We start from the raw sequence: 21859 nt of genomic DNA, 5'->3' as shown, positions 1-21859 counted from the left end.
ATTCATATAGGTTTATGAGTAGACATTACGACATTTTTTAAAGAAATAGTTGTTCTGCTAAGTGTATACAGTTGCTCATAAAATTGATTTTCACGTAGTGACAGTCAGATGCCAGATCAGCTTGAAATGTGGAGATGGCTGTGCAGTGGCTTCAGACCACTTCTAATGAAGATAGATAATTTTTGTATTTGGTACACATGCTAAAACTATATTTTGAATTTGGTTCAATAATCCTAGTAGGAGAAACTGAAGAAGCATTTTTTTCAGTTTTGAAATATTGTCTCCTGTTTTTAAGTAGGTTGTAACTTATGCATAGGTGGGTATTACTATTATTACCTTGTGGTGCTGATATGTATTTTTATATCTTGTAAGCCATGCAGCATTTTAACATCACATATCATTCAATTCATCCACTCAAAGTGCATGGGAACATGGGGTATTTTTCCTTTTACTCGGGTCTTCTAAAAGTTCCTTCAATAGTGTTTGCAGTATTCAGGGTACTAACTGAACTTCTTTCTTATACTTTTTTTGTTAAATCTATTCCTATGTGTTTTATTTTGATACTACTATAAATGGAATTGTTTTCCTAATTTCTTTTTTGGATTGTTCATTGCAAGTGTATAGAAACACAATTGACTTTTGTATCCTGAGACCCTGTTGAGCTTACTTATTATAAACTGTAATTGTTTTTTGTGGATCCTTAGAATTTTCAAGACCCATGTCATCTTTAGGTCAAGTTAGTTTTATATCCTATTTTTCAATCTGAGTGCCTTTTATTCCTTTTCTTGCCTAATTGCTGTGGCTAGAACCTCCAGTACAATGTTGAGTACAAATGGAGAGAAGACATCCTTGTCATGTTCCTGTCTTAGGAGGGAAGCTTCCAGCCATTCACCATTCAGTATGATGTTAGCTGTGGGTTTGGGTTTTTCATAGATGCTCATTATCAGGAAAGACATTCTCTTTTATTCCTACTTTGTTGGGTATTTAAAAAAAATCAATCATGAAAGGGTGTTGGGTTTTAGCAAATGCTTTTCCTTTATGTATGTAGGAGAGGAAAAAGTTCTCCTTGACCCTCTTAGGGTCTCTGACTGGGTCTGAAAATGAAACTGACAAAGACAGTTTCATGGGAGTAAAGCATACAGATACATTTAATGTATGTTTTATGTGACATGGGAGCCTCGTAAGGAAATGGAGACCTGCAGAAACAGGCCTGGTGTATTTATGCTGATTCTCGTGAAGAGAAGACATTCATGGAGGAATATGATATGATAGAGATTGTACAGCAAGTGTGGCAAACTGAGGAAGACAAATAAGATGTGTTGATTCTTCTTGGTGAACCTTTGTCTTTGGAGATAAGAAAGCTCCTTTCTTCTGGTGCAGGGAGGGCACCTCTCACGTGAGGGTTTTATGGCCTGTTTAGGGGATAAGGGAAGGGAAGGTCAGAGTGACCTTCTTGCTACTGCTGTTTTCTTGAACTCCTTCAGCTTAATTTATTCAGTGTGCAAAGGTGCCATATTTTGGGTAGCATTTCCTGAACTCCATTGTTTATCAGATTATCGTATGGCTTTTATCTTTTATTCTGTTGGTGGGGTGTGTTATACTGATTGATTTTTGGATGTTAAATCAATCTAGCACTCCCAGGATAAATCTCACTGGGTTACAGTGTACAGTCTTTGTTATATGTTGTCATATAACACCTTAAATATGAAGTTATTTGCATATATGGTGCCTTGAATTCTGAAATCTAAAAATTACACAGAATAATGCCTCATTATTTTTCTGCCAATGAAAAAGTAATATTATAATGAAAAAGATTGCAAAAACCCTCATAAACCTATGTGCCATATATAGGATAAAATGAATACAAAAATCCAAGACATTTCTGTATTACTACTTTGCAATATGAAATAAGTCAGCAATTTCTTTAAACATTTAAGAAATGCTGAGTTCATAATATGGCATCCTAGGTTCAAATTTATTCTTATTTTATAAAACAAAATTAATTTTTCACTCATATTTGTTTGCACACTCAAACATTGCTTGCCTACTTTCAAATTTAAATTTTTATGAAGACATTAAACAGTGTGATTAAAATAAGAATAACAGAGACATATAAAAAATTGGAACTGTTTTCTGAATTATGTTTGTTGAATAAAAACTGACCCATGTGCTTTGGTTGAGAGACGCACAGAACTCAGAATTGAGTTTATTTGAGTTTATCATTTTATTTATTTTTATTTTTAAAAAAGTTTCATTGGAGTATAGTTGCTTTACAATGTTGTGTTAGTTTCTACTGTACAGCAAAGTGAATCAGTCATATGTATACATATACCCCTCTTTTTTTGGATTTCCTTCCCATTTAGGTCACCACAGAGCACTGAGTAGAGTTCCCTGTGCTATACAGTAGGTTCTCATTAGTTATGTATTTTATACATAGTATCAATAGTGTATATATTGTCAATCCCGATCTCCCAATTCATCCCAACCCCGCCTTCCCCCTTGGTATACATACGTTTGTTCTGTACATCTGTGTCTCTATTTCTGCTTTGTAAATAAGATTGTTTACACCAGTTTTTTAGATTCCACATATATGCGTTAATATACGGTATTTGTTTTTCTCTCCATTTTACACATGGGAACTTAGCTTGGCTTTTTCTCCAGTGGACTATCATTCTTCTTCAAGAGATGGGTGACTAATAAAAGTTATTTGTACACAGTGCCTAGTTTATTTTTCTATGATAAGGATGTTGACTCTGTTTTTCCCTTGACAAATTATTCCATTAAGATCCATTCTTACCTCTCAAGCAAAACAAAAGTAGTTTTGTCTTGAACCAGGTTAAGAGCTTCCTGCTCACAAGAGTTTCTTGGCCTCTGTGGCCCTATAAACTTGCTCACGTAGTGGAGAATAATAAGGACAATGCTCTCCTCACAAGTAAATGTAGGGATTAAATGAGTTAATGTACATAATGAACTTAGAACAGAGCTTAGCACATTCTAAGAGCTCAATAAATGTTAGCTATTATTATTATTATTATTAGGCCTACATCCTGATTGGCCCACAAGAATGAATTAGCTGCAGATTTTAACTCTAAGTAGCTAAATTGATTGATTTCTTAGATGGGATAACTTAGCAGTGTCCATTTTAAAAGTTAAAAAAATGTTTGCAAAATAGATGGTTTTCAGGTAGTCCCAGCTGTTCTTTTTAGCAGAAGTTGGCTCTCTTCTTTGTGATGATGTGCTACACAAATAGAAGCGTTGACTGTGCATTCTGGTGGGTGGGCATGACTGCAGCCCATCTCAACCTGTGCCATTACATTAAAATGTAAATGAAAATACAAAGGGGTCAGGGCACAGTCCACTTTTGTCCATTCCCGTTTGCACTTTGATGTCGCAAATTACCATTCTCTGATTTTGTTGTTAGTGTTTTGGTGCAGGCTTTGAAGAATCACTAATATGAGACATCTACAAAAGGATTTGCATCCTGGTCAATGATAATTCCTGGCTTTGGGATCAAATGCTGATGTGAGATCAATTAATACCTGAAAACCTCTATTCTTTTGAAACCTGTTTTCTTAGTAAGAAACAAAAGAATATGGCAGAGATGAAAAAATAGGAGAGTTGTACTCAAAAACCTTTTAGTATTCATGGAAGATATTTAGTTTTTAGAACTCCTGCAGATTTTAGAAAAAAACTGGCATAGCATTTTGAAAGGGTATCCAGGAGACAAATGGGCCTATAAATTTAGAGAGAAAGAGAGAATTTTTCTTCCTGAGTATGGGATAGATTGAAATTTTCCACTGTAATGGTGCTCTACCTGTGTTACAATTAGTTTGGCAAGGTTCAGAGCACGCAGCTGAGCGTGGAATTGAAACTTTTCTGGCTGTGGAGCTCTTTTTCTTGGGGTCTTTTCCAGTTTCCAGTGATAGATCCATTATTTTAAATAATAATGAACATTTTTGAGGCTAAGTAGCAGGCGCACAGAATACGTCCTCCTGGCAGCATCTTGTTTAATCTTTATCCCAACCCTATGAAATAAGTACTATTTTTAAATCCTTATTTTGCAAATTAAAAAAAAAAATCCACTAAGGCTTGGGTTGAAGAATTTTTGCTTCTATTCAAAGGTGGTAAGAGCCTGAGCTTGAACACATATTATGCTGAACTGAAAACAGTTGTAGGGTTTACAGCACTAGGCAGGGAGAATCCAGGCATCTTAAACCTCTGGAATGATTATGTATGTCTTTAACGTTTATTGAAAAAACTTACAAATGTCACCAGTAGAAATTTTAACCTTCATGATCTTGGAGGAAACTGATCTGGAACATAGAATTCCATAGCCCCTTTGTCTTATTCACCCTGGTGGATGAATTAATTAATTGAATTAATTCTCTTGCTTGAAAAGGATAATTTGCTGATAAAAGTGTTTACACTTAATAGGTTTTTCTGTCTTCATCTGGTTTCCATTGGAGGTATGGCTTTATTATTTTAGTCAGACTATTTTTTTTTTTCTGGCAGTCTTCTTCTCAACCAAGAAACACTATTTCCCAAACTGAACACAGCCAATCTGTTCAGAGAAGAACCCTCCCAAAATACAATTTGAACAGAGGTATCAATTCCTTAGACTCTTAACCTTACTGTGCAAGTAATAAGCCCTGGTGTCTTTGAGAAAACCGTATTGAACATCAAATCCATTCTAAAGGAGAAGGGATAGCCCTCATTCTGGGCAGCATGTCTTAATAAGGATGGGGGTACAGAAATACTATCACACAATCCTATCTTTGGCCACCAAATTAAAAATGTAAGTTATATTCTAATAGAACTCCTAATACAATTAGCAAATTGTATTGATAAATGAGCTTTGCTATGTCTTTCTCTTTGGTTCAGTAGCCATTGCTAGAAGCAGGGCCCTTAGGAAAACAACCTTCCAGGGCGGACCTACTATGGATGGACAGACCTATAGCAGAACCAGTGACAATTCTGATATTCCTGTTATTTATTATTGTTAAGTAAGCTGATGAAGCAGAGCACAAATATTTAATCAGATTCTCCAGAAAGATTACAGAAATTAACACTTAGCATTTTTGAGGGCGTGGTAAAAAGAGTACTCTTCTACTCTGCTGGTAGAAATGCCAATTGTCGTACGCTCTAAAGAAAGCAGTTCAGCAATTTGTGTCAAAAGTATTCTAACAATGCTAACTATGGGAGGATACAGCAGGGGTGATACTCAAAATAATTAACAACCCTTCAGCATAGGCTCCGAACTGACCCTGAGCTTAACCACGTGCGGTGACACTGCAGACCAGCAGCCGCAGGTAAAACACTCCCTTAACCCAAGTTGTCATGAAAGATGGCTACACACCCAACACTCTGTGTTAGAGACCCAATGCGTTATAGTGACCTGCATCCAGAGGCAAGCAGAGTTAGGAGGCCATGAGATGGACAGGAGAGGGTAACATCAGTGAGATGTCCTGACGGAGGACATGTGTTATCTCAAGGGTCTAACAGCAAGCTAAGGGAATCCATGGAAGCTTTATGGAAGGAAAAGCATTGGAGAAGGTCCTCGAAAGTAGCTGGAATTCCAGCAGTCAGACTGGGAGCCATACCTGGTGGGATGAAAGCATGGGGAAGGCAGACACCGGGCTGCAAGGCTCGCCGAGGCAGTGTGGCCTGATGGGCAGAGCCTGAGCTTTGGAACTGGCTAGCCCAAAGTTTCCACTCTGCTTCTGATGCTTAGTAGCCAAGTACCCACAAGTAAAATGGAAAAAATACCTTCCTCACAGAACATGTGTGAGTCATCAATGGAAAAGTTTCTGGTCCCTGAAATGCTCAAAAAGAACGTTACCTTTTTCCATTTTCTAAAAGCAGTGGGTCTTCCAGCTTCTTGGGAACAGTGAGTAGAAGAGAAATTTGATGCAGGGACTTTTTACACAGATCTTTAAAACCATAGAATGCTGTTATCCTTGACCAAGGGGAATTTGATTAAGTTAATGAGAAATAGTTTACAGGGCTTTAAGTTAATATAATAGTATTAGAAACAATGACCCAGAGTTATACTGGTTTTTTAGAAGTTATTTAGGACATTTTGCCTGCCAGGCATCATGAATGCATTGTCTGAGGTATTGGTGGCCTCCAAATTAGTAATGGGGGTTTCCTCTGTGTTACTGGTATTAAAATGCATTTTTCTTTGTTCTTGGATACTAATTCATTTCCACTCCTAATTATGTTTTTTACAGGCTAACGTTTAGTGCTTGTTTATCATCTTTGGGTGCCCAGGAGTGGGGTACCGTTTTTTGAAAGTGTCTAGATGTGGTCCAGAGACACGTTGGCCCTGGGGGGAGGCTGATGAGGCATAAAGAATGCCTTCTAGCTGTCATCCAGGTTTATCCATCCCTCCCAGAAAACACTGGTGTCCTATCTTCTTCTTTTCTACTCCCTCACCTCCCCCCACCCCACCTCTTGCTGCTCTCTCTCTCTCTATCCTTGTTTTGATAAGAGAATGTTTTCCTAAAAGTAGAAGTTATCATAAAATTTCATTCCTGACCTGTCACTCCAGGTCCTGACACGCATTTTCAGTGTGCTGTGGAAATGGGTCTGTGCTTCTCAGGTCAAACAGAGTGATCCTTTATTTAAACAGCTGTCCCTTATGGACGATGTATGTTATGAGACTTAATGCTGTTTAGCAGTTGGAATCAGTCTTTCTTCTCGAATTGGAAATCCGGATCTGCCAACACCGCCGTGCTATAGCAGTCCCAACGTAATTTCACAGAATCTGTCTATGGGGATAGTATTTTTGGTAGCTGGGAAAGATTACACGAGTAATGCTGCATACCAATGAGTTGTATTAAAATATATATTACTCACAGCTCTGTACTTGGCTTAAAAAGTTTCCTTGGCAGCAGCATTTAACTTCTTACTGTTCTTTTCATGTTGCTAGTATAAATATCTAATATGTTTTTGTTCAAAACATCAATTAGGCCTCAGTATAATCTTTATTAATACAGGTCTGTTATTACAAGAAGGCTGCTGAGCTATGATTATTTGCACAGCAGGGACAATAAAGTATCTTCTTTCGGCCTGGTTCTATCCCAGAATGCCCGGCTGTTGCAGAACACACCAGAGCCTTCCAGAATCTCTTTTACAATCCTAATGAAATCTTTAAAGCTCTTAGAAGCAAAGGCATTCTTTCCTTCAAAGGTAAACAAAAGGGAAAGGCCGGAAATTGCAGATAGATTAAAAAAGACACCTATGAGTTCAGATCTCGACTTTTAACCTGTTTAATTCTTTCTCCTTGTGCAGCCAGAACGCCTCACTTCCTGCGGATTCAGAACGTGGAGGTCAACGCGGGCCAGTTTGCCGCCTTCCAGTGCAGTGCCATTGGCAGGACTGTGGCCGGCGACAGGCTCTGGTTACAGGTACAGTAACTCACTTTCATGGTTCAGAGAGAGTCCAGCGGGCAGAGTGCGTGTCCCCTGGGGAGCGCCCCAGAGATCGGGTCAGTGTCAGGCCCCTACGGGAGGTGGATGCTCTGAGCAGTTTCCCCAGTTCTTTTCCTTCTTCCGCAGTAAGTAGCCAGATTACAAAGAGCTCTAGACAAGCTCAGTGTTGTTCTCCACAAACTTTGTTGTGAATTTCTGGTTTTTCCCTTTGCTTTTGCTTAGCCATCTCATTTGGAAGATCTGGTTACCAAATTACTTTTGGAGCAGTATGTTGGAGTCCAAAATACAGTACCTTTCCCCCACTCTTCCTCTGGAAAAAAACCCCAAAGAATCACACGTGCACACGTGCACACACACACACAAGTTTATAGGCCTTTCTGTAATTTTCATTTCCGCAGCAATAAGCTTAAACTTATAAATTAATAGCACACCTTTTACCTTTGAGCACTTAAGCAGACATTTTTTAGGGTCATCATAACTTGTGTGTCTCGTTTTATTGTCTTTCAAACTCCACCATCTGTATTTTGCACGGCCAGTAGTTTCATGGACAGATCAAGGGTTTCAGGAATTCTGACCAAATGAGCGGGAGTACGTGACCTGTGCCCCCTAACCAGCATGCCCCCCACTTCTTTAGACTCTGGGTTTGGTTTCCCCCGTAGAATTCTCCAATTTTATTCTTATTGCTTCTTGTTGCGCATTGATCTATAGGCTGCTTGTTCTCCACCTTGACTAGTGTTGATTTTACCCCCCTTTCCTTACAGATTCTATTGTGGGTTTTGTTTTGGTTTGGTTGGTTATTTACTTATTTTAGTTTGCGACTGAGCTGCGTTATGTTCTAACCCTTCTCTGCGCCTGTTCCGTTCCACTTGGGCTTCTGTTCCACGCGTGCTGAATTTTCCTTGACATATGTCACTCTCCACCTATCGTGTGCCTCCTTCTGCCGTGTAGTAACAATTGTCATGTGTCACATTTGCCTGACACTCTATTATTTTTAAATCCCGTATTCCTTTTAATCATCACAGCTGAAGTCAGTGGTCACTTTTCTAACTCCATTTCTGGGGGAAATGAAAAACAGCGAAATGTGCTATCCCAAGATCACTCAGCAATGTATTGACAAATGGGGAATACATTCTGAAGGAGGCTTCTTAAATGCTTTGGGGTCCTCTGCACACAATCCTCCACCTTCTACCCTGATGTCACTCTCTTTTCTCATATCCTACTGTCCCCATGAGGCCAGGAGAGAGGAATGTGTGCAGAGGACTGAAATGGTATGTACCAAATTCATCTTTATTTTCTGTTTTTCCGAGTGCTTTTATTTTTTTAATTAGCTTGTACTGGTGTATAGTTGATTTACAATGTTGTGTTAGTTTCAGTTGTATAGCAAAGTGATTCAGTTATTGATATACATATATCCACTCTTTTTTAGATTCTTTTCTCATATAGGTCATTACAGAGTATTGAGTAGAGTTCCCTGTGCTATACAGTAGGTCCTTGTTGGTTATCTATTTTATATATAGTAGTGCGTATATGTCAATCCCAATCTCCCAGTTTATCCCTCCCCCCCATTTCCCCTTTGGTAACCATAAGATTTCTACAGCTACAACTCTATTTCTGTTTTGTAAATAAGTTCATTTGTACAATTTTTTTAGATTCCACGTATTAGCAATATCGTATATTTGTCTTTCTCTCTCTGACTTACTTCAATCACTATGACAATCTCTAGGTCCAAATTCATCTTTACTGTTTCCTTCGCTCTAAAAATTTTGTAATCACTACTTTAAGAGCTTTTTGCAGTATGTGAAAAATGTGCTTGACCCTGGTCTTCGGTATTCAAATTTTTTTTTATCCTACGTCCCAGTTATTTTAGCTTCTTGATGTTAGAGCTTGAGAATTCTTTTTTTAGTTAGTGCTTGTTTCGTATTACATTTGATCAAGTTTGGCTACATATGTATGTATGGTAATTGATGAGACAGACGTTTTTAATTGGCATTTTTCACAATGCCTTACCTTCCTTTTAAAAATGAAAATACCCCCGCCCCAAATTTCTGTTGTTGTTGTTTGTTTGTTTTTTGTTTTTTTTTGTTTTTCGGTACACGGGCCTCTCATTGTTGTGGCCTCTCCCGTTGCGGAGCACAGGCTCCGGACGTGCAGACTCAGCGGCCATGGCTCACAGTCCCAGCCGCTCTGCGGCATGTGGGATCCTCCCGGACCGGGGCACGAACCCGTGTCCCCTGCATCGGCAGGCGGACTCTCAACCACTGCACCACCAGGGAAGCTCCCCCCCCAAATTTTTTAAAATAAATAATGAAAAAGTGAAACTACCCTCGTCATCTTTGATTTATCTCCAGAAATCTTAATTTTTCATGGGAAGCATTTTTTTTGTCCCTGATATTTGTTATAATGTTATTTGAGAGACTACAATAAAAAGACTAAGCTTTTGTCTCAGCAGTCTTAGACATTTGCAGGAATTTACAGGCAAGTTGAAAATACAGTTTCCTTTTTTGTTTTTGTAAGTATCCTGGCCTTGGGAGGGTCCTGCTTACACTTGAGCACTTCCTTGGGGTTGGGATCTTTAACTCCTTCCTCTTAAGAAGTGGGAGACTTTGTTTTAGAGAATCCATCATGCTGTAGGGAGACAGCTAGCTACCAGTTTGCAAAAGGTTCTAATTGCAGAATTAGATTCTGCATTAGGTCTAAATGCAGAATTCCCAATGCTGATTCCACTATAGAATCACATGGAGAGTTAAAAAAAAAAGTGTGGTCTACACCAGATTCTGATTTAATTGATCTGGGGTAGCCTCAGTCTGACTCTCATGATAAATTTCCCACCTACCAGGTCTGTCTTGTTTCATTCTATTAAATTTAATCATAGTGTTGACAAATTGTTTCCCAATCAATCCATTAATGCCTCTCTTTGCCAATTACCCCGTCTTCTTTTGCCCCTCTTATCATCAATGACTGCATATTGTCCTGCAGCTTTCAAGAAGGGTCGTGTCAAGAAGGGACTGAGGGTAAGACAGAACTGGGATGACTTTGAAATTCTAAGTGACACCGAGTTTGTCCTGGACTCAGCCTGCTATGTGGTTTGTGAGTCTTTGTGATGTTAGAATAGTTTTAGTGTTCAATAATTTATTTCCTCTGTTTAGATAGGCATTCTGGGGGGAGATGTTTATTTCATTAGCAACTGATGAAATAAGAAAAGGGTCTTTCGCTTGCAAGGATGGCTTCTATTAACCTGTGTTGTGTGAGATGGTTTCCAGCAGCCATCAGGATTTGTGGCAGGGGATGGTTTCACAGAGTCCTTCTGCTCTCTTGCCTGTGCCCTGGCCCTTTGCTTCAGGCAATTCTTTACAAGTTGTGGGGAGAAGCAGACCTGGAAAACTAGACCAGGCCTCTCTAGTCTTGGAGGTATGAATACGGACTTTTCTTCCTTCCTACCTGAATGTTCTAACACTTTCAAAAATGCTTTCCTGGGCTTCCCTGGTGGCGCAGTGGTTGAGAGTCCGCCTGCCGATGCAGGGGACACGGGTTTGTGCCCCGATCCGGGAAGATCCCACATGCCGCGAAGCGGCTGGGCCCGTGAGCCATGGCCGCTGAGCCTGCGCGTCCGGAGCCTGTGCTCCACAACAGGAGAGACCACAACAGTGAGAGGCCCACGTACCGCAAAAAAAAAAAAAAAAAATGCTTTCCTGCATCTGAACTCCCTTGGATCCTCAAAATAATTCTAAGATTCAGGCAGAAAACTGAATAGAAAAATGTTTAGGTTTTTCTATCATTTGAATCTTCCCAATAGTAAGTCAAGATTTAGAAATAAATAATACATCCTTTATTGGAGGAACATTGATACTGTGAAGCGTGATCATTTACAATCATTTGCATTACAGTCTTTTGAGTCCTACTGTAGGCAATTTGTGGAGTTTCATGGTGTATCCCATGGTTTTGTACTTCTTTTTTATAGATGAGGCTTTTGAGGTGCAGGATCGGCGAGGTTCAAAAAGGGAAATGGCATAGCTGGGAATAGCACACCCCTGTTTTTTCACTTTTACTTCACCACTGATTAATTCCAGTCTGCTGTGCTGGCTTCTCCTATCCCGAGCTAGGTGAATAGGTAATATGCCCTTACTACTTTTTTAGAAGGATTTGGATGTAACTGACATTACGTAATTTACATCCAGGAGGCAGCTTGACAACAACAACAAAAAAGTCCATCTGTATTACATGTACATCTTGATCCACGTCTATGAAAAATGGCCAGTGGTTTGATTGTTTAAAAATATAGATTAAATATGATCAATGTCAGAGTCTTTCACAAACACATAATACACATAAATCTGAGGATGACACTAATGAAGAAATGTTTATGGTTAGCAGATGTGTCCCATCTGCTTCCATTTTCTCCATCTCATCCATGGGCCACACAGGTTATTGTCAATGTGGAATTGGTCTTTCTAGAATACAGAACAAGGAAGTAAAACACAGCTCATGAACCTCCATTATTGTAGCTGCAAAGCATCTAAAAGACCTTCCAGACAGTGTGCAGGAGGAAGACAGCATCTATCAAACTATTTTTATGTAGTAAAAAACTGATGTGCATTGAATCTGCTGAGAATACTTGCTACGTGCTATCAGATAGGGTGATCTTTGCGTCCAACTGGGCTGTAACCATGGGAGACACTCAAATGAACTGTGTTTGTAAAACAATTCAAGCACCCAAAACAGGACCATGTATTTCTTGGTATTATCAACTTTCTGGTCACTGTGGAGCCTACATTTTGAAATATCTTAAGAGTATGTTTATATTTAAGATACTGAGAAGAGAAAATAGGATTTTAGATGTTCTTTTTTTATACTTAAATGTTATTTGTTGATGGGCAGTTTCTGAGTTACACATTTTTATACAGTCATTGACCCTTTAAGCCACATATTATTGTATTACAATTACTATTTTTCTTTCTGAAGTATTTAAAATTTTATTTTCTGCCGTAGGCTTGTTTCTCTTGGGAATTAATATTTATAATTCCTCTTTCAGCTTTTCAGTGAATCACCAAAGCTGATACTGACACTGGTAAATCTGAAGATGGTGTGTGCACATTCTTTTCCAGGGAATACAGCCCACTTTGCCCTCTTCTGCATCTGGTCCAGTTTGGGGCACTTTTGTAATTTCTGCCCTTCAATTCATTTTTGATACATTGTAGAGGCTCTTCCATTCCTTACTCTTTTCTTTTTTTTTTAAATAAAATTTATTTATTTATTTATTTTTGGCTGCATTGGGTCTTCGTTGCTATGCGGGCTTTCTCTAGTTGCAGCGAGCGGGGGCTCTTCTTCGTTGTGGTGTGTGGGCTTCTCATTGCGGTGGCTTCTCTTGTTGTGGAGCATGGGCTCTAGGCGCGTGGGCTTCAGTAGTTGTGGCACACGGACTTCAGTAGTTGTGGCTCATGGGCTCTAGAACACAGGCTCAGTAGTTGTGTCTCATGGGCTTAGTTGCTCCACAGCATGTGGGATCTTCCCAGACCAGGGCTCGAACCCATGTCCCCTGCATCGGCAGGTGGATTCTCAACCACTGCACCACCAGGAAGTCCAATTCCTTACTCTTTTTACTCCATATCTTAGTCAGCTCGGGCCACTGTAACAAAAATGCCATAGACTGAGGGGCTTAAACAACAAATATTTATTTCTCACAGTTCTGGAGGCTGGCAGCCTAAGATCACGGGCCAGCGTGCATGTCCTTGGAGAGGACCAGCTCCCGGTTTGCAGACTGCCATCCTCTTGCTGCATCATCACTTGCATCCTCTGGGCTCTTCATCCCTTTATAAGGGCCCTAATCCCGTCATGGGGGCTCCACTCTCACGACCACATCTAAACCTAAGTACCTTCCAAAAGCCCCACCTCCAGTACAATCACAGTGGGGAGCAGGTCTCATCATATGAATTTGGCGGGGATGCAAACATTTAATCTACAGCACTCAGCTACCACATCAAACTCAGAAGTGGGTGGAAATGAAGGCGCTTCGGCCCTCAGGACAAATGGCAGAAAACAAGGAGGCAGTGGAGATGCCTTTTCGAAGGTAGACGGACGGAGGCTTTGATAAAACCCGGGATTGACACGTGCCTGTTGGGTGAATAGAAGCTGGTGAAGGAAAGCTGGAAAATCATACTTTTCTCTCAACAGATCTTAGAGGCCCCGTCATTTTTAAATGGCCCACTTTTTAGAATCACAAAATTATGTCACTTCTGAATTTGGAACAATCTTCAAATTAAATTCCTCATTTTATTAATGAGAAAACCAGCTCAGAAGAGGTAGAGAACTTTAACACAGTCATCTATCCAATTATTATATTTATTATAGATAATTCCATTTTGCTAGTGAAAGTCAATTATATGTAAAAATATTTTTGCTTATGTATAAATTAGTAAGTTTTGTCACTTGGACATTTTTCTTCACTGAGGGACCTTGTATTTCAAATATTATCCTTTTAACCAAATATTCTCAGATTTACTATGAAAATATCTGCATTAACCTTGGAACCATTATAGCAGAATATAATTTGAGTTGTTTTCTTTTAGCAGACATCCTTTGGTGTTTATTAGAAGTAAGGTACCAGAATAGCATTTTAAAATGACTTCGTAACGTGCATCAATTCACAGAAATAGAAAAGGAAATCAGATGACATTACTCTGAAGTACCCTCTTAAAAACACTGGTGCAACCCAGCACCTAGAAGGGTACCTGTCACATAACAAATCTTCAGTAAACCTGCTCATGGCTCATGTCTTACAGATGCCTGAACGACCAGGTGTCTCCTGCAGGGGAGTCCCGAAGGTACATAGTTGGACCAGGAAAACAGGCACAAACTGTCTTTTTGGAATGCTTCTTTTAGGTCTGTGGTTCATCTTCAGAGGGATGTTGTTTGATGAGAAGAGGGATGGATAGAATCTGGTGGTGTCTTTTCTGCTGTTTCAGAACATACAGCAAGTATCATGCAGAGTTTGAATAATTTTAGAAGAAAATGTGATCAATACATCATCACTTTTCCTTCATTTCTTGTAACCTTTCCCTAGGCTTTTTTAATTCTCTGTTGTAAATTTTTGTTCTTTAATTCCCCCCTTCAAAAAAAAAATTCTTGCCATTGGACCTCAGTAAATGGTAATAGAAATATAGGTCTAATAAAGCTGGTCCCCTTGAGTTCTCACCGTGACAGCAGACCTGTGTCATAGTAATTGATGAATAACCCCACCCACTCATTTTTTTGGTATGGAATATAATTCAATATGAGCTTTTAATTTGGGAAGCTTGCTCTTTGAAAAATTATATTCACTTGGGATTAATTTTTTTTTTTTAGTTACTGGCCAAGTGGTATTGTTTTCTACTGAGAGTTTGCTATATCATTCCTCTTAACTGGGTATGACCTATACAATGGTGAAAAAAGCATTTTCACCAGTCTAATAAGTTTCTCACATTGCTTTTCTGAGCTCAGATAATTTTAGACCTTTTTGAGAGAAAAAGGAAAATCCTGAGATTTTGGTAACTTAAAATGATTCTCATAGCTCCTCTGACCTGTATAATTTGGTTCATGAATGAATATGTACATTGTATTAATAATATTTACATTACTAGCTTCAACAGATGTGTTTGAAATAAAATAATTATAACTCCTTTTGCTGAGTCCCACTGTTCGCTGAGTGCTCTGCTAAGGTGTGTTTAGCCATTTTTTCCCTTAACTGATCCCAAGGAGAACTCTTTTATGTGCCCATTTATGGAAGAAGAAAATGGGCCTCAGGAAGTTTCAGTGGTTTTTCCATTTGCACATTGCTAGTAACAAGGTCTGGGTTTTGAACCAAGCCATCTAAGTCTAGACTCTATGTCCTTAACTGTAATGCCTCTCGCATAGCACAAAGACCCAAACATTTCTTCATGGATGCATAAACATCATATAGTAATTTAAGTGATACCTTTTATTGACATTTAAAATGAAAATTTTATTCATGTGCGTGTACTATTGCCTTGGCTTCCGTGTTGTGGAATGTGTATATTTGCTCAACCTTTCTCGGTGATTTTTAGTTTCCTTCACAGATTCTGTGGGAAGAACATCACAGCTGTATATCAGAACCATTTTGTAATTATATATAAAAGCCATAAAATGATTTGAAAAGGAGTAAAATTATGGCTCCCTTATCAAACCTAACATGGGTGTTTTTAGACCCTATATGTCAAAGCATAAATTTAACATCACTTACTGTCATAGAAAATACCGGGGCTTCCCTGGTGGCTCAGTGGTTAAGAATCCACCTGCCAATGCTGGGGACACGGGTTTGAGCCCTGGTCTGGGAAGATCCCACATACTGTGGAACAACTAAGCCCGTGTGCCACAACTACTGAGCCTGTGAGCCACAACTACTGAGCCCGTGTGCCACAACTACTGAAGCCCACGCACCCAGAGCCAATGCTCCACAACAAAAGAAGCCACCACAATGAGAAGCCTGTACACCACAACAAAGAGTAGCCCCTGCTCGCCACAACTAGAGAAAGCCCGTGCACAGCAATGAAGACCCAATGCAGGCAAAAAATAAACGTAAATAAAATAAATAAATTTTAAAAAGAAAATACCAGGAAGACACAAAGAGGACTGTCTTCAGTTGCTATAGGAACCACTGGCTCCTTAAAATTTTGAGTGGTTGAAATCACATCCATTATTTAGTCAGTTAAATATCCACATCTATGATACACTGTTGAACATTCAGCCTGAAACCACCAGCAGCCTTGAAAGCATACACCATATCTTTTAACTTATATGATTTTGGATTACCTTCATTTAAAGATTTATTTTACATGAATGAAAGAATAGGACATATCTAAGGGGATTCTGAGAGAAATTAATTAATGAATTTTACTCTGTTATATTACCTGTCTCAGTCAAAAAAGGTGTAAACAGCTGGTGCTTTGAGGAGGATGCAGCAGGAGCAGCTGGAGTGTTTTCCTCCACTGCAATCTGAAGGCCTCTGGGCCAGGCTGTGGAACTGTACTGTGAAAACTGCAGGTCAAGATGGTTCATTTTGGAGGACAGAAGAGAAAGGCATCAACTGCTAGCCTTAAGGACTGCTTGCTTTGGACCCAAGAACCACGCGTCCTGTAAAAGCACTTGTTCTGTTTTTTTTCTCATATTCATCAAAAGGTTCATTTGTTTCTCTTGCTTCCAAGAATCCGCAGCTGTGTCACGAGAAGGGAAGGTGGAGAAAGCCCTGCTCTGGAAGTCCCGTGGTTGAGGGCTGAGAATACTAAACACTGTCTCTTCTGTCTCCTGTTAGTGATGCAGGCCTTGGAGTGAGGGTCCTGGAGAGTTTGGACACTGTTAGAATCTCTGGCTTTTTCCTCTTCTGTCTCTTCTTTTTGGAAGGGGAAGAGAAAAAATGGAAAATATTTTAGCTAGGAGGTAAACATATCTGCTTTAGGTAACCTTGAAAGTTCTAGGAGATTTTCAGTCTGGTAACCTGGAATTATGTACCTAGAAAAGAGAGAGGGAAGAAACACGACAATTTTTGATGGGTTTTGATTTCAAAAATGTCTTTAGGACCAGAGAAATGGAATGGAAAACAAAGCATGCCGCTTGTAGTCCTAGAGGGACCCTGTTTGGGATAAGGCCAGAGACCTCTGAGACAGGCACACGGTGGCAGGCAAGTGGTTCCTATAGAGGATGAACTTTGAAATTATAAAGCAGGTCGTTATTCTCTTCTGTATCTCTCCTACGTATAAAAAAGCAACCCTTCATTCCCTTTGTTCAAAGCAAAGGGAATTGGCTATTGTCCAAGTGTAAGAAAATTATGTTTGGACTTCCCTAGTAGCGCAGTGGTTAAGAATCCACCTGCCAATGCAGGGGACACAGGCTTGAGCCCTGGTCCAGGAAGATCCCACATGCTGCGGAGCAACTAAGCCCGTGCGACACAACTACTGAGCCTGCGCTCTAGGGCCCGTGAGCCACGACTGCTGAGCCCGTGTGCTACAACTGCTGAAGCCCGCATGCCTAGAGCCTGTGCTCCGCAACAAGAGAAGCCACCGCAATGAGAAGCCCACGCACCACAATGAAGAGTAGCCCCCGTTCGCCGCAACGAGAGAAAGCCCGCGTGCAGCAACGAGGACCCAATACAGCCAAAGATAGATAGATAAGTAAATAAATAAATTTATTTAAATAAAAGAGGGCTTCCCTGGTGGCACAGTGGTTGAGAGTCCGCCTGCCAATGCAGGGGACACGGGTTCGTGTCCCAGTCCGGGAAGATCCCACATGCCACGGAGTGGCTGGGCCCGTGAGCCATGGCCGCCGAGCCTGTGCATCCAGAGCCTGTGCCTCGCAACGGGAGAGGCCACAACAGTGAGAGGCCCGCGTACCGCAAAAAAAAGAAAAAGAAAATTATGTTTTTTCTGTGATAAGAAGTGATGTCCACTAAGCACAAAGGACAAGTGACAAACTAATGGAGTTTCTGTTTATCCTGAAGGTTTAGAAGCTGATGATGGCTTTCATTCAAGAATAGTGTAGTATACACTTTCCATGTCTGGGTGTATGATTATTATAATAGTTATTCAAATGTTGCTACAGCTTGGGGCTGCTACCCCTGGCATATTGCTCCCCTTTCCCAAATTGCATTTTTTCTTCTACTGTGGTGGCATCTTTACAATATAGTGACTTGATGCTTTTGCAGGAGGTGAATGACACCTGGACAAATGGTTCTTTGATTCCTATAGCTTTGGAGTATTTATAAGCCAGCAGCAAAACCATCTATTTTTCCTGGGGAAATTATGATGGTTACAGTAGTCGTTCAAAAATACAAAAACGAGAGATTTCCTTCTAATTGCTTCTTAGAATTATTTTCTTTATTTATATTTTTTCTTTTCTTTTTAAATACTGAATATAGTTCTCTGTGCTACACAGTAAGTCCTTGTTGGTTATCTATTTCATAGAGAGTAGTGTGTATATATTCATCCCAAACTCCTATTTTTATTTTTATTATAGAAATTATAAATGTATACAGAGATAGACAGAATGATGTCATGAACTCAATATACCCAGCATCCGACTTCAGAACCAACAATATGTGACAAGTTACTTCCTCTGTGTGTCCACCTGCTCCCCCCTGATGATTTTGAAGCAGTCCTAGTCATCATATCATGTAACTTGTAAATGTTTTCTAAAACAGGAGTTGGCAAACTTTTTTTGCGAAGGGCCAGACAGTAAATTTTGTAGGGCACAGGGTCTTAGTTATTATAGCTCTTCATCTCTGCCATTGTAGCAGGAAAGCAGCCACAGACAACACAAAAATGGATGAATGTGGCTGTTCTCCATACAGCTTTATGTATGGACACTGAAATTTGACTTTCATGTCATTTTCATTGTCACAAAATACTATTCTTCTTTGGATTTTTTTCAATCATTTAAAAAATGTAAAAAACATTCTGAGCTTGCGAGCTGTACAAAACAGGTGGCAGGATGGACTTAGCCTCAAACCCCTGCTCTAAAAGATAAGAGCTCTTAAAAAAAAAAAGAATAATCACCGTGTATGCCCTGCGAAAACAGTGTTCATATATCCTTGGCTGTCTTGTAGCTTTATTTCTTTTAGCAGTTGTTTCATTTGTGATTGCAGTAAAGTTCACACTTTGCAACTGGGTGGTGAGTGTCTTAAGTCCTTTTTGTCTTTAGACTCCCTGTTCATTTCCCTCCATTTGTGATGGTTGTTATTGTTGTGGAAAGTGGGTTTGTCCTGCACAGTCCTCCCGTGTTTTGAGTTTTGCTTATTGTCCTATGGTAGCGTCATTTAACGTGTTCTGACTGCTGTGTTTCTTGCAAATTATGTCTCCTTTTGTGATGTTATCAGCCACTGATGATCATTCCTAGGGTCATTAATTCATTCAGGGTTGCAGAACTGTCCCATTCTCAGTCCTTCTTTGTTTAGTCACTACAATACTTCTAAAAAGAAAAAAGCTCTCCCATTATCAACCATTTGGGTATCCTGGTATATAAATCGTAAAGGGAAGGTGGTATTGATACTTGATATTTTTGTCCTTTTAAGCAAATTGTCAAAAATAGTGAGGTAGTTCACTGGTAGTTCACAAGTGACCAAAGGGGTTATTTAGTATTATTGTCATTGATGTCATCATTGTCATCATCAACCTGTGGATATAAACACATTTGATGAGTTTCAATCCATTGCACTTATTATCTTTATTGCTGCTCAGATCTTCCACCCCTAAACAGTGGGGTTTACCTGACCTGGACCATCTCGATGGCTTTCTTGCTTTATGGTGTAACCATATGTTCCAGGCTTGTATTTTCCACCTTAATGACCTAGAATTGGCCGTTTCTCCAAGGAGCGCTGGTTCTTTTTCAGGGGGAACTGGTAATTAGAACTTACAATCTGATCACAGAGTTGCTTATTCCTACTCATTATTGTTTCTGGATCTTCCCATCCTATGGAGCTGGGATATATACGTATGCATATACACACATTTAAGAATAAAGCCTGTCCTGAGATCGTATTAACAATTCAAATTCAGAACTACAGGGCTTTTAACCTTTATCTTGCGCCTTTATCTTCTTTCAACTATGTTTTCAGAAAAGAGTTGTATGTTTTAAGGCATATTGATTGGGGAAAAGTGACGTTCTTAGCCTTGTTTATGTTTAACTAGCCTTGCCTCTTAGATTATGGACAACTCGGTAGGTTCTGCCATCTTCCTCATGGTCAAGTGCTGTTATCACAGTTTTGAAGTAAACAGGGTCAAGTCCTAGCCTTGCAGACCCAAACCTTTAACCCAACAGGAAATGTCAGTCAGCATCAGGTTCCTTAGTTTGATGTGGCTAGATTAGTCCCGTCAACAGATTTTAAGACTAAGGAACTTCTAATTTCATTGGTATTTCTTTTTTTTTTTTTTGGTATTTCTAATTACTGCATTCATTATATATATCCTATATTATTTGGATGAACTTTTAAATAAAATTTAAACACAGATTGTTAAATTTTATTCATGTATTGTAAACATATATTGAACTATGTCTAAATATCAGAATGAGGTTCTAAATTTTTGTAATCAAATTCTTTACTTGAATATGCCTATAAGACTATCATATGTTCGAATAATATGTTACTTTGGCTATCTGTATACCCATTAGCCAGTTGAAGAATACGTGTCAATAGATATTCACAGTATATAAGAACTTCTGGTTCAGTATTCCAAGTTGATAAATATTTGTGTTAGCTTGGTTATGGGATAGAAATCAAGGTCAGTACCATCTGAGTTATTAAAATTAAAAAATACATGGGCTCCCAGAAAGTAGATTTGTTGAGGTATTCAATTATTATTGGATTTAGATTACAGGAAATGTTTTAAACAAAATTATTCCTGGCTCTGCTGATACTATTAGTGATCCCAGTGGTAAGAATTTCAACCGGTATCTTACAAATGGGCATATTTGAAAGTGGAGCGAGACGGACTATTTTCTCTATTAAAGAAATGAAAGTGCGTTTAATCCTCACCCGTATGGCTAAGGAGGGGCGAATGGCTCTCCTGTATCTTCTCTTGGCCCCTGCACTCAGAGTGGCTCCAAAATGGGATTCATTTGCTCCCAGCGCTGCTAACTGCCCAGACCTCAATTTCTTTCAATCATTGCTCTGATTATTGCAAAACTCTTTCTGAAAGACTTAATATGTATCTTTTTTTGCTGGTAAATTACTGCTCATTTAGAAGTCCTAGAGTTAGTCCACTGCAGAAAGAAGGTTGGAAGTCTAATTTAAATAACTATCAGGACTTCTTTTCAGGCTTGCTCAAATTGAAATGCACGCGTGTTTGAAGATGCTCTTGCTTTTCTAAAAAGCTGCATTTAACCCATTAAGATCATTTCCTTGCAGATTTGGCCGTTATGGTTGTCTCATTAAGTTGACAAAAGATGGGTCAGCAGTTTCTTTAACTCCTGGACACCTGGTGCCGAGCTCTGCCTGGAACCGGGGATTTTGTCCTGAGGACTCGGAGCCTCTCTTATGGGGAAACTCATATTCTAAAGAACAATCGCAGTCCCATCCTTGGTGATGCCTCATTGTCCTGCTGTAATGCTATTAAGAACCAGCTCTCCAGTCCTTGTCAGGGCCTCCTCTTCTAACTCTGAAATTGAGAGAAAACTGCCTGACAAAGGTGCTGTCTCTACCCAGTGGACATTTTCATCATTTTGTTTTGCGGGAATAACAGTCTCCCCATAGTTTGCTTGCTGCTCAGAACCCCAGGTTCTGAGCACATTGTCACGTCTGGTCCTCCCTGTCGTGGGGAGAGGCAGACAGGGAGAGGGACTCGGCCCTTTCACATCGTCCAGCATCAGAGAAAATGGGCCAGCCATGGTTCCCTGCCTTCCCTGTTGAATTCTGACCTAAGGAAGAGTATCTGGGGACCAAAAGGCAT

At 39.6% G+C, this 21859-nt stretch overlaps 1 protein-coding gene across 4 annotated transcripts in view; it reads left to right on the top strand.

Annotated features, from left to right (window-relative positions):
* PTPRM (protein tyrosine phosphatase receptor type M) overlaps positions 1-21859 on the top strand; it is a 746863-nt gene that overhangs the window by 290295 nt on the left and 434709 nt on the right. For all 4 annotated transcript variants that reach the window (XM_082668014.1, XM_082668012.1, XM_082668013.1 and 1 more), the window contains exon 5: positions 7294-7409. In XM_082668014.1, coding sequence (XP_082524140.1) covers positions 7294-7409 — 116 coding nt within the window. The remainder of the gene's footprint in view (positions 1-7293; positions 7410-21859) is intronic.

Source organism: Grampus griseus (genome assembly GCF_964374135.1).
Source record: "Grampus griseus genome assembly, chromosome: 12".
NCBI lineage: Eukaryota > Metazoa > Chordata > Mammalia > Artiodactyla > Delphinidae > Grampus > Grampus griseus.
Note: the sequence above shows the minus strand (reverse complement) of the source record. Positions and strands in the feature narration are given on the sequence as shown.